Source organism: Coenobita brevimanus, chromosome 16, assembly GCF_032717465.1.
Source record: "Coenobita brevimanus isolate Jiangsu-jjx chromosome 16, ASM3271746v2, whole genome shotgun sequence".
In the NCBI taxonomy this organism is placed as follows: Eukaryota; Metazoa; Arthropoda; class Malacostraca; order Decapoda; family Coenobitidae; genus Coenobita; species Coenobita brevimanus.
Genome location: NC_136969.1, coordinates 20,678,929 through 20,691,621, shown reverse-complemented (window position 1 = coordinate 20,691,621; position 12,693 = coordinate 20,678,929). Strand labels below are relative to the sequence as shown.

Below are 12,693 nucleotides of genomic sequence, written 5' to 3'. Positions count from 1 at the left end.
ACCATGGAGAGGATAGGAGGACACATGGGACGCTTTAAGGGGGAGTGAAGAAGCAAAGGAAAGGAGGCAGGTGTTAGAATGAGGTTTAGAGTAGAAATAGTTAAAGGAAGACAGAATGCAATACAACAGCGAGGAGATTAAACGAGATTGATAAATGCCAAAGCAAAATAAATGCTGCTAGAACCTGTGGGTGTTAGTGATATTCGAAGAACAAAACTAAATGAATATAATTAAATAAGGAGGGTAGAAGGAGGATAACAGAAACACAATGTGAATCCTTGAGAGGTGGGAGAGGTAGACTTACAGACTTTACTTCAGAGTGTGGATTTCCTACATTGAAGACTAAGAAAGAATTATTCAGTGGGTGGGTGTAAGTCTGATTCTCAGTCTCCCTAAACTGGATAAGTCGTGGAACGGGTGCAATGGACAAAGATACAGAGTAAAGCATGAATAAAGCTGCTTTTTCAGCCACCATAGAAACATGCAACATTTAAAGAAATCCAAATAGCCACTTGTGCCTAGTAGAGTGGAACTTAAAAGATGATTTTTTTTCATAGATCTCACCCTTGCAAAAATGTTCCACTTTGGCTAAAAACATTTATAAAATTGATTGAACCTTTCTAGTATAATATTTGTTAGGTAGCCTCTATCATCTCAAATAATAAGAAAATAAATTTGTTAACAAAAACTATCTATCTATCTTTACAGTTCCCGATTGCCCTAATCCCGCAAAGGGTGGCCGTAGACAAATGCCTCTAAGTCACTCTGTCACCGTACTAGTTTGACTCCCCTCCCCCCAACTCACCCCCCTCCCTCACATACCTCTCAACTCCATCCCTCCACCTCATCCCCCGGTCTACCCCTCCCTCTCCCTCCCTCCACCTCACCTACATACACCCCTCTTAGTCAGTCTTTCATTCTCCATTCTCTCCACATGTCCAAACCACCTCAGTGTATTTCTCCTAATCTTTTCAACCACATCCACATCTACCCCACAACGTTCCTTCACTTCTTCATTCGTCAACCTGTCCCTCCACGTCACTCCACATACTCCTCTCAAGTAACTCATTTCCCCACTGCTCTCACTCTTGACTTGTTCCCCTCTTGGGCAAGGTCCACGCCTCGCTTCCATACGTCCAGAGTAGGGATCACTACCACCATCATGCAGTGACTTTCTTAACTTCCATACTCACCTCCCTATTTCTCAACTTTTCTTTCAAGTGTACTAACAACCTTTCTTCCCTGCTGTACTCCTTTTCACGTACTTCATCCCCCAAAGTTCCATCCTTTACTCATCACACTACCCAAGTACTTGAATGCACTCACATTCTCCATATCCTCTACATCCAACCTCACTGCACACACTGTGACTTCATTCCTCTCAAACACCATAACTTTACTTTGTTTACATTAACTTTCAGCTTCCTCCTCCTACCACACTGTCCCAAATTCATTCACTCAAACCTTGCAACTCCCATTCATCTTCACTCAACAATACTGTATCATCAGCAAAACAGCAACACCGGAAAGCTTCCAAATCTCACCCTCATTCATTAGGGCCACCCCCACATCCACTGCCCTACCTTGCACCTCCTTTGCTAACCCCATCCATATATATATTAAACAGCCATGGAGACATCATACACCCCTGTTCCAGTCCCACATTGAGATCAAAGAACTCACTCAGCTCACCATCCACTCGCACCGTGAGCCCTAGCTCCCTCGTACATACTCTTCACAGCACTCAACTACTTTTCCCCTCCACTCCATATGTTCTTAATACCTTCCACATACCTTGCCTATCTATTCTGTCATAAGCTTTCTCAGAGTCCCATGAAGGCAGCATACACTTTCCTTCCTTCTCTAGAATACTTCTCCACTAAACATCTTAGAACAAATATCTGATCTACAACACCCTTTCCCCTTCCTAAATCCCCTTGTTCTTCTCCAACTAGCTCCTCTGTCATATGCCTAACCCTATCAATACCGAGTATTCTACCATATATTTTACCAGTCACACTAAGAAGGCAAGTAAAATACCCCTACGGTTACCACATACTTCTCTCTCCCCTTTTCCTTTGTGCAAAGGAACAATTATACCTGATTTCCAGTCCTCTGGAACCCTTCCCTCTTTCCCAAGCCAATCTACACCAACTTCCATATCCACTCCACAACAATCTCACCCCCATACCTAAGTATTTCACCACACACTCCATCAATTCCTGGGGCAATTTTCCCAGCTTAATCTTCTTCATCGCTTCCCACTACTTCTGACCTACTGATCTCTTCCTCCCTCCTCTCATCTCTTCTTCTCCCAGCCATTCCCCCAACCACTTATACTCACACTGCTCTCACTCTCTACATTCAACAAATCCTCAAAGTGCTCCTTCCATCTCCTCAATTTCTCTCTCTTCTCCACCTAAATAAATCTATTATTCCTATCTTTCACTCCTCCTACTATTTCCCCTTTTCACACTGCCTTACTTTCTTTACCTCCTTCCAAAAACAATTTCTTACTCTCCCTCCATTTCACACTCAGATTCCTCCCAAACTCTTCATCCACTTTCTTCTTACTCTCCTTCACCAGTCTCTTAACCTCCCTTCTCCTGCTCACATAATACCTCTCTCTTCTCTCTCTCATCTTCTCCCCTACCTCTACTCGCCAACCACATTCACCATATGCCTTCTTCTTTTGTTCCACAGCTCGTTTCACCTCATGTCTCCACCACGCTGTCCCTTGCACACACCTTGCATCTCCCCTCCTCACTCCATGGCACCATCACGCTGCGCTTATCTCTTCCGGGTGGAATATCTTACGGTCTTCCACCTCTACCATCACGTTTCCAGCCACACCTTTATTCTCAATCTTTCTCCCACTATGCTCTTAGTACTCTGTCATTTTCTCACTATCTTGCAATTTTTTCCCACTCTTCTCACAGTGAGCTGCCTTCCCTCCTTGTCTTCCCCTTCATCTCCTCAACCACTTTCTTGTCAACTCTACCTTGGCCATCACTAAGTGATGGTCCGAGACTCTCTTTCCCCACCCTCTTCCACACCCTTGCATCCAACACTTGTCTTCTCATTCGCTCATCCACACACACACGTAGTCTTATCATTGCCTTTCGTTCAACAAGTTCACCATCCATCCTCCTCATTTACCTCTCCATGTACACCGGGTGGATCATCTATGACGAAAGTAGGTGTTGGCTATTTGCCAACCCCTTACCAGCACAGATGTCCACCAAAGCATGCCATTCTCATCTACTTCAGCTGGCACAACCCCACTGACCAACCACTCCATCCACTCATACATTCCCAACTTTGCCATTCATGTCTCCGATCAACAGCACTCTTTCGCTCCTTCTCAAACTCGTCCATACCCATGCTTCTACTCTCCTGCCCAAAACTCATCTTTCACTCTTGCCACTCGATCCCTTCTGTTGGAGCATACACATATACAATCTGTCCATGTTTGTACACCCTCTACTTTCATCCCCACCCATACAATCCTTGCACCCTATTTTGTTCCCATTACTCTCTTATATTCTCCCTTCCACTTCTTGCTTATCATCAGACATACTCCCTCTCTTGCCCTCTCATTCTCACTGACTCCCGCATCTATACCTACACCGTATTCCCATTCTCTCATCCTTTCACCTTACCACTTTAGTTTCAGCTCAATCCACATAGGTCCACTTTGCATCCTCAAGCACTTGGACAATCTCTCTCTCACTTCATCATTCACTCCTCTCACATTCCATGTTCCCACTCTCAGAATGTCCCTTTGTCCGTTCCTTAGTCAAGTCAACGTATGGTCCGTCCGGTCCGAGGCGCTTTGTTTGCTTTTTTTTTAGTTAGTTCTTTTTGAGGTGGGGCACTAACCCACCACCAACCCTTTCAGTCGCCTGCGTACGACAACGACAGGGATACTAGGTGGAGTATTCTTGAAACCCCCTACCCCCAGGGGAAAATATTATGCGAGGATCTCGAACCAGCCGCTTGCAACTGCGTGAGTACAGCAGCTTTCACGTAAGTCAGCCATTTAGGCTGAAATCAATTATGTAACATGCCTAATGGCTTATGTTGATATTTTATGTTCATCAACAAATAATTGGTCACATACATGTCAAATGGCCGTAGAAATGAAAAAAAAAATCACTTCGTAGTCTGAGGAAATCCATTCAATATCTGTCTCTTGCTGTCTGGATAAGCTACACAGAGTGCTTCTCAATGATTTTCATTAAGAGCTGAAGTTGTGACTCATTTTTTTGTCAAAAGGCCACTGTATTCTAGAATCAGAGCAACGCCACGTTCAGCATGATCATTTACCACTTTGATGGCTCCGACACTCTTTGCAGCTTCCTGGAAGTTTTCCCGTGTCTCCCACATGTCTAGATCAACGTCGGGAAATTTGTCTCGAAGGACCATTATTTCAAACAGAGTCATCCTCTTGACTGAGGCAAAACCTTCAGGGGTCTGGTCCCTGAATGACTATACATTGACACTAATTCGTTTTGTATGACCCTGGTCAACTTCATCATCCTTTTTCATGGCGCTCACCATCAGCTTGTTTGTTGGAGCACTTACTTGGCTGTCAAAAAGGGCCAGTCCACCTAGTTCCGGTGACTGGTACTACAAGTAATTAGAAAACTTCAGTGCTCTAGCGTTTGATATTGCATGGTTGATTTTGGTGTAATTCAGAAGGTGATGTCAACAGCTTGAAGTTGTTTTTATGGAGCATTGGCTGCTAGGGGAGCCATTATCTAAACCTTCAGATAAACACATACAATAACAACACAGACCTCTTGATTTCCCTTTTCCTCTTTCTTTCTTCAGGTAAATTGGCCACGAAGCATCCAGATCTTCGAGGAATGAATAACTTTAGACATCCAATGAGCATGGTTTATGGCCCTAGGTGCCATGAATCTGGACTCTTCTTGCAAAATCTTCAAGAAAGAGGAAAACAGGAAATCTGCAAGATAACTGAAGCCAAAGATGACTATAGGGAATTTTAGAATTACGGTCATTGTCCTTCTTGGAGCTGTTCCAGCACGAGGTGGGAATCCGATTCATGGCACCTGGAGACACGCACCACAAGCTTGATGATTGTCTAAAGTCATTTATTCCTTGAAGATCTCAATGTTTATTGCCAAGAATTCACCTGACACCGAAAAGAGGGAAAGGGACTACAGAAGTGTGCAGTTTTGCAGTACAGGATTGATTTGAAGGTTTGGATAATGAGTCCTCCCTGGCAGCGAATACTCCATACAACAACTTCCTGTTCCATTTGATATCACTTCTGAATTGCAATTGGCACATTCAACCCTGCAATATCAAAGGCAACAACACAGAAATTTTCTATTCACTTGTGACAATCTACACCAGGAACTAGTTCGATTGGCCTTTTTGGCAGCGAAGTAAGTACTCAACAAAGAAGCTGATCGTGAGCGCCATGAAAAAAGTGATGAGGTTGACCAGGGTCATACAAAACGAATCAGTGTCAATGTATATTCATTCAAGGGACCAGACCCCTGAAGGTTTTGTCTCAGTCAAGAAGATAACTCTCTTTGAGAAATAATGGTGCTTCGAGACACCTTTCTTGACGTGTGATCAAGACATGTGGCAGACACGAGAAAACTTTCAGGAAGCAGCAGTGACTGACTGCGCTATCAAAGTGGTAAATGATCATGCTGAACGTGGCGTTGCTCTGACTCAAGAATACAGCGGCCTTTTTGGCAAAAGACGAGTAACAGCTTCAGATCTATTAAAAATCATTGAGAAGCACCAGCAACTTTATCCAGACAGCAAGAGACAGGCATTGATTGGACCCTGTGAATTACAGTGATTTTCTCTGCATTTCTGACAGCCATTAAGACATGTGGTTATGACAAATTGTTGATGTGAACATAAATATCAACACTCAAATGCCATTAAGCTTGTTCTCACTTGACGATGTAAGAACAATGTACTTAGAATTTGTTTCTGCATTTTTTGTTAAATTTATTTTTTGTATTTTTTTGGAAAATATTAAAGTATTTATTTCTGTGGGTTATAACAATTTATTATTGCATTTTTTTTTGTAGATATTAAAACAAGAAGGGTTCAAAAATGCCTTTACAAATGTTTTTTTGCTTGAAAGTGGGACATTATAAAAAGATAAGAACTAGGAAAAAATTTAATCTTTTAAGCTCCACCCGAGTGTCCATATACGTCTTTTTATGTCTTCTTGCCATCTGACTATTTTCATTAGGTTTAGGATTTTTTTTTCAACCTGTAGGGGTTACTTGATATCTTTAATAAACTCCTTCAGTACGAGACGGTATTACTATTTTCAGAGGAATTGTTTGGTAGTGGTAGCAGCAAGAATTTATTAAAAAAGAAAATGTCTCCCAAATTCCTAGGGGTTATATTCGTATCCCATCTGCGGCAGGAGGGAAACGTCAGGGTGGGAGTGAGGGCGGTGTGAGAGTGGGTGGGATCTACCGGTGGGCGGGAAGAATACCTGCTGGGGTGACCGTGGACACGCCCACCTCACTCATGGATCTCATGCCCACCGTCCTATCCCTTGCTGGCCTTCCTCCCCTCCCACAACTCCTGCCTCACGCCGCCCACAAGGTTAGTTACGTTCACACCACGCACATCATCACACCACAGCACTAAAACACACACATTCCCACAGCTTTAACGTCCTTTCCACCTGTTTATATAAACAACCCATCATCTACATTATCCGTCACGACAAAACACAACACTGAAAAGGCACACCACCACACCTTCTGAGTCGAATCAATCAGCTTACTATGTATAAACTACTCACGCTGAAGCACCACACCTCTGAAACAGACACACTAGCACATTATTCAAGTCTTTTGCGAGACGAGTGTCATCGCGTTTAGGTAGCGAATATAAGCTTCATATTACAGTACATACATTATACGTGAAGTGGAATGTGCAGTATAAGACAGTCTTGGTGGCAATTTGCTAATATACTAAAACCAGAAAGTCTTGGTAGCATTTGTCTAATATACTACAACCTCCTGTCATCTTTGGGAGTTTCAGACCATTCGTGCCTCATCATCACCCTAACTCACCTCAGTATGTTATCATTAGACCACCAGACAGCGTGTTTTCAGGAGATGGACGGTGTTGACATCTCTCCATTGCTAATACAAGAGGAGAAGGAAGGGGCAGTGAAGAAACAGATGGATAAGAGAATATTTCTACATCATTGTGGACAATCAGTTCATGCCATGAGACTTTATACAGGTAAATATTGTGCCTTCGTGCTGTCTACGGTGTAATGAGTTAAGTTGCATATTGTCTGCAGGGTATGGTCTGAACATAAACAAGGGAAAATGTGCTTAATAGGAATTACTTGACCAAATACAGGAGTAAGTGGTTAAGCTCTGGTGGTTGCTAGGAGGGCGGTGAATCTGAGGTCACAGGATCAATTCTTGGTCGGAAGAGTAAAACTTTCCGCATGAATTTCATTGCCAGGACCAGGCGTGTCTTGCCACCCTACGCCAGCCCCACCGGTGTTACTGTACTTTCTTACCAACACGTGTATGACATGCTTTGTTCCCATATTCCTCTATCAGCATGAAGATCACGTCAGGGTGGTGCTACCACGCAGCTCAACTACTAAACCTTGTTGAGCCTTTGTTGGCGTGGAATATGCGAGCTTATATGAGGAGGCATTGTGCAACTCGCTCCTTGTACATTAATATATAATTAATATATACATGTGAGCCCTCCTTTAACCTGGTGTTGAAAACTGTAAACAGATACTGGCTAGCATCGTTATGTTATATAATATTATCCCTCAATCGGTCCTTCTTGTATCTCAAGTAACCAGTAATGTATGATGAAATGTTGTATATTCCTTTCCTTATAAAATACATTATTCAGCTGCAAACATTTGTCACTGAAATCAGGTGTTTTCACTGACCTTATTTTTTTTACATTCCTGTGCAAACTTTACTGAGTATTTATTATTATTCTTTATTATCCAGTGTGCATCTTACAGGTCTTGGCGATCTCAGCCAGGGTGTACATTTTTTTTATTTTTCATTTATTTATTTATTTATTTATTTTTGGAATTCAGTGACTCTAGTTAGTTAAGCTTCGCCAGTATTATTACGAAGGTATCCTTCGTAATTTACTCATTTTTATTATCAAAATTGCATGTTTGAAATTCAAGTATCTCAGAAACTTATTGAAAAACAACTGTTTGGTTGAAAATCCTACCATAAAAATGTTTGTTGAATAATTTGGCTTAATATTTTGCCATGTAGCTCAGTGGAAAGTACTAAAGTTTTTTCTTTGCAACACATTCTAGAGAAAATCACAAAAGTTTAAGCGTTGTAACTTTCCGTTTATATAGCTGTGGTTCCTGTTATCATATGAAAAGAACATGGTTACTGTTAAGCAAGCAGTTAGCCAGTTATTGAGGTAAATGTAAAATTTACACATGCGTTCTTCGACACATTTGTCCTCAGATCTTGTTGATGATACACAAGAAGCTACTTTAGGGTCTTCATTTTTTTTTTTTTGTATTGCACATACCTTAAAAACAATGAAGGCGAAGCTTCCCTATTGTGGCAAAACAATAAAAATAGATAAGTTAATTTTCAGTAATTTATATTACATTGCATAATAATGGATCAGATTGAGATGAACGATGTGCATAGCTCCTAGATGTCCGAGCCAACACTAGCTTTGGTGGAAAAGTTCACCGAGGCAGAACGAAAATTTGTACCATTTTGAGTTAGAATTTCCCAGTTACTAAAATAAGAAAAAAATGCTTTTCTTAGTTACGTGGACAGAGTTTGTTGTTGGGCCTGGGAATGTAGGAGGTCGTTCCTCTACTGATAAAAATGAGCCCCTATTGGAGATGAAACCTGTGTCACGGTCTTAATATTAAATCTGAGATACGGAAATTCTAAAAGAAACAGGCTACTGCACATGCTCAGTCTCCCCTACCCCCCCCCCAAAAAAAAAAAAAAATCACTAGATTAAAAGCTCAGCATTAACTGTTTAGGTTATGTGCCAAGATAAACAGACAAGACTCAGACAGGATAGGCTAAATATGAATTTGGAACGACACAACTAAAAATCCTATGTGTTCCTGAATGCGCATACATTTTGAAGACACCGAACACGTTAGATTATGATCTGTCATTAGGACGCCATTAAATATTTACAAATACTAATAACCAAAAGAACTTCGTCTGTCTTGGCGTAAGGAGTTAGAATGTCATGGGGAACTGAAAGGTAAACCTCGGGGGGCTTTCATTTCCTTGTCTGACAGTCAGTGTAATGGCTGAGATGTGATGATCTCAGCTGGTACCCCAATCCTAGCGGCTTAAATTTAGGACGATGTACACAAAGGCCAGACTCGTGTAAAATATGGAAGAATGCTATAATTCTTGTTTGAGCAGTGAGTGCATTCTTAAATAATTAATGCAGAATTAGCTAAGCTACAAGAATTTACAGTGTATGTACATTTTTCCTCTCTTATTTATACACGTTGTTGCATTTATTTACTCTGATCTATTATTTTATTCTGTGTGCCCCACTTCTATCACTGTTTTTTGCTGCCTTTATCTGTTAACACTTTCCTGCAGCTCACTACAATTCTAACCATTACATTCTTCTGTCTGACCATATCGACCTATCTATTAACCTACTGATTGTCTGAAATATTTTCTCTCCAGCCTCTCACTCATTGACAACGTACATCAGACTTAACTGGTCGCATGTACAATTAGCTTCCCTCTATCCTCGCATTAATCTACGCACTTACTCGCAGTATTTACAATACTTCCATTTCTCCTAAACCTACTTTACTGAAAATCTTCCCTCCCACTTATTCTTATTACCTTCACTATTTACCTAACTTCATTACCCTAGAGATTTTGCATCGGCAAACTTAGATTCTCAGACATACAATCATCCACAGCAAAGACTAGAGTCAAGTTACGATACAAACTTTAAAGGATCCCCTCCTCCCCCCCCCCCCGCTCCACAAAGCTCAGTCTCGTGGAAACAGTAGCTGAAAGCAATGAAGTTAACTTCTGGGACACTACCTGTGATAAAGGCCCGGTGTGGTACTCTTGAAAGTATGTACGATCAATTCCTTGTTGTAACTTAGATGTGATTTTGCGGAAGAACTAGGAACATGAGAAGATTTCAAGCACTCTTTTCATTGATCTTCATTCAGAAAACATATAACCAAAAATAATTTTCCTCTGATAAGTAGGATATTTTGAAGAGGTACAAGTGACATGAGAAGACTGCACGCTTCATTCCTTAACTTTCTTTAAAAAAAAAAAAAAAAAAAATGTGGTTATGACCAGGAATTGATCTTTGTTCGTGAATCTAGGTCATGGACTTCTTGCACCCAACTTCCCCAGAGCTTCAGAATCATAACTTCACTCCTGTTGTGTCCCCAGAAGTAAAATACTAGAGAAGCATCACCAATAGCAAACTTAACGGATTTGTTTGTTGGAACGAACCAGACGTGACTCTGACAGAGCTCGCGAAACACTAAGATATACAACAGAAAAAAAAAAAGTCATAATCAGACAGATTCTTTTATTACATCTTCCTCTTATTACCCAGGTGAACATGTATACAAGCTATACCTGTACAAAACCGGATGGCACAGTGGCAGTACGCAGTGTGGGTGGGGGGCTAAAATGTACTGCAGTTGCATCGCCGACGTGCACAACCTGACACACGAGCCTCACCTTTACGACCTCACTCACGACCCCTATGAAGACCTTCCACCCATCAACCCACTGACGGAGGAGTGAGTTATTGGTGCATATTATGTCTTTTCTAGGCGCCGTGTCAAGTTTTGGAAGCAAGGTGTATGTTTTCGAACTTTTGTTGCCCATTTTCCATGCGTGTTATTATTTTGATATCAAAGTGCAGTGTTTGTGAAGTGCTCTGCCTTTTTTTTATTTTTTTAAGCATAGTGATTGTGTTTTTGGAAACATTTTTGTTTTTGTTTTCATATTGTAATGTTTGTTCATTTCATCTGAATGCTCTAATTTAATCCTTGTTATATTTTTTCGTACACTCACTCAACACTCCAATAGCCAGCCAATTACTGTACCGTCTACCACCTTCAGTCTCTTCAGTAAGCCCATTACTCACTCGGGGGGAAAGTGGTGATGCAGTGGTAGTATTCTGTATCCAGCCCACGATCGATTTTGATTTTCAAGCCGGAGAGATTGTTGGAAAATGTTTGTTTCTCCCTTTCTTTCGCTGTTCATCCAGGAGTATAAAAGTGGATCTGGTTGTTAATTTGATGTTTGCTTGTCGTCTTCTGCGGGAAGAAAACAATAATAAAAAGTTTGCTCAAATGACCTTCGTGAAATCGATAAGCATTAAGCCTACAACCGTATCTTCTTCCTTTTTCTTTGGTGCAGATACCAGGTGGTGACGAAGGAGCTACTGGGGTATCTGGAAGGATGGCGGGCCAGGGTGCAATACCCGCCTTCCCTGCTCAGTACGACAGACAACATCGTGTGGAGATTCTGGCTCCAGCCCTGTTAAGCCATGCAGCTGGCCTACGTAGTATTTGATTGAGTGTTATTGCTTCTGACTATGTTATCCGGCTTAGGAACAGTAGGGTAGTCCTACAGACGTTGTTGAGGACTCTATCCAATCCTTTCAGTTCGAACAGCTTCTCCAAAGTTGAATAATATTGACCAGGGATAGAAATTATACAATAAATTTATATGCCATCTGAGTCAGAGATTATGTCCTTTACCTCAGCATAACAATGTCGAGAAGACGATTTGTGACTTTGGGAAATATTTTTAATGTACGTTTAGATAAGTATTTGCCTGCAAATTACGTACTTTGTATGATATTCGGATTAAACTCAAACTATGAAGTTCCACTATCCTTTGCATGCCTGGAGCTCTGCATGCACCCGCCACAGTGTTTTATTACAGCCACACTCGGGAAGTGTGTGTGTGTGTGTGTGTGTGTGTGTGTGTGTGTGTGTGTGTGTGTGTGTGTGTGTGTGTGTGTGTGTGTGTGTGTGTGTGTGTGTGTGTGTGTGTGTGTGTGTGTGTGTGTGTGTGTGATTTTTATGATATCTGATGTAGAGGAGGAGGGACAGCCAAGGAATTGATATTTTCTGTTTGCGAACTATAGATGAATGATCAGTGTCACAGGACTGTGTCAAACTTTGACCAAGAAAGATCAACAAAAATAGTTTTTATCTGAATTAGACCAGACTAGTAGACGGGTTGAGGATTAGGCAAGAACAATGGGGTTCTATTTTTAGAACAAAGACAATATCATAGGGTAAGGTCAAATTTCGATCTGTGTGAAGATCAAAGTCACATGGCAGAGTCAGTTCAAATCGTTTTTATACTAGTTGCACCATTGTGGTAGGTTTTAGGTTATGGTATGGTAAAAAAAAAAAAAAAAATAGGAATCGATTATCAGAGCAATACGTCAAAGATCAAGGTAACAGGTTATGGTTAACGGCCGAGGTCACAGGACAAGCTCTACTCAGTCATATAGTATGTGAAACAGAGGTTCAAGAACATGGCCCCAAAACTGACGACGTTGATAGTATGATAGCCTTCCCTGGGTGGGACAAAAAACGGTTGAACTTGTCTTAGAGAGAGAGAGAGAGAGAGAGAGAGAGAGAGAGAGAGAGAGAGA

At 41.4% G+C, this 12,693-nt stretch overlaps 1 protein-coding gene across 1 annotated transcript in view; it reads left to right on the top strand.

The window, feature by feature from the left end:
• The window catches only part of LOC145390987 (arylsulfatase H-like), a gene marked incomplete at its 5' end in the record, with an annotated part of 228,267 nt that extends 216,702 nt beyond the window's left edge, over positions 1–11,565 (top strand). Inside the window, 4 exons of the mRNA XM_080265720.1 lie at positions 6,431–6,615; positions 7,134–7,266; positions 10,624–10,813; positions 11,439–11,565. Of these exons, the coding sequence (XP_080121846.1) occupies positions 6,431–6,615; positions 7,134–7,266; positions 10,624–10,813; positions 11,439–11,565 (635 nt within the window). The remainder of the gene's footprint in view (positions 1–6,430; positions 6,616–7,133; positions 7,267–10,623; positions 10,814–11,438) is intronic.
• Positions 11,566–12,693: the final 1,128 nt, after the last annotated feature.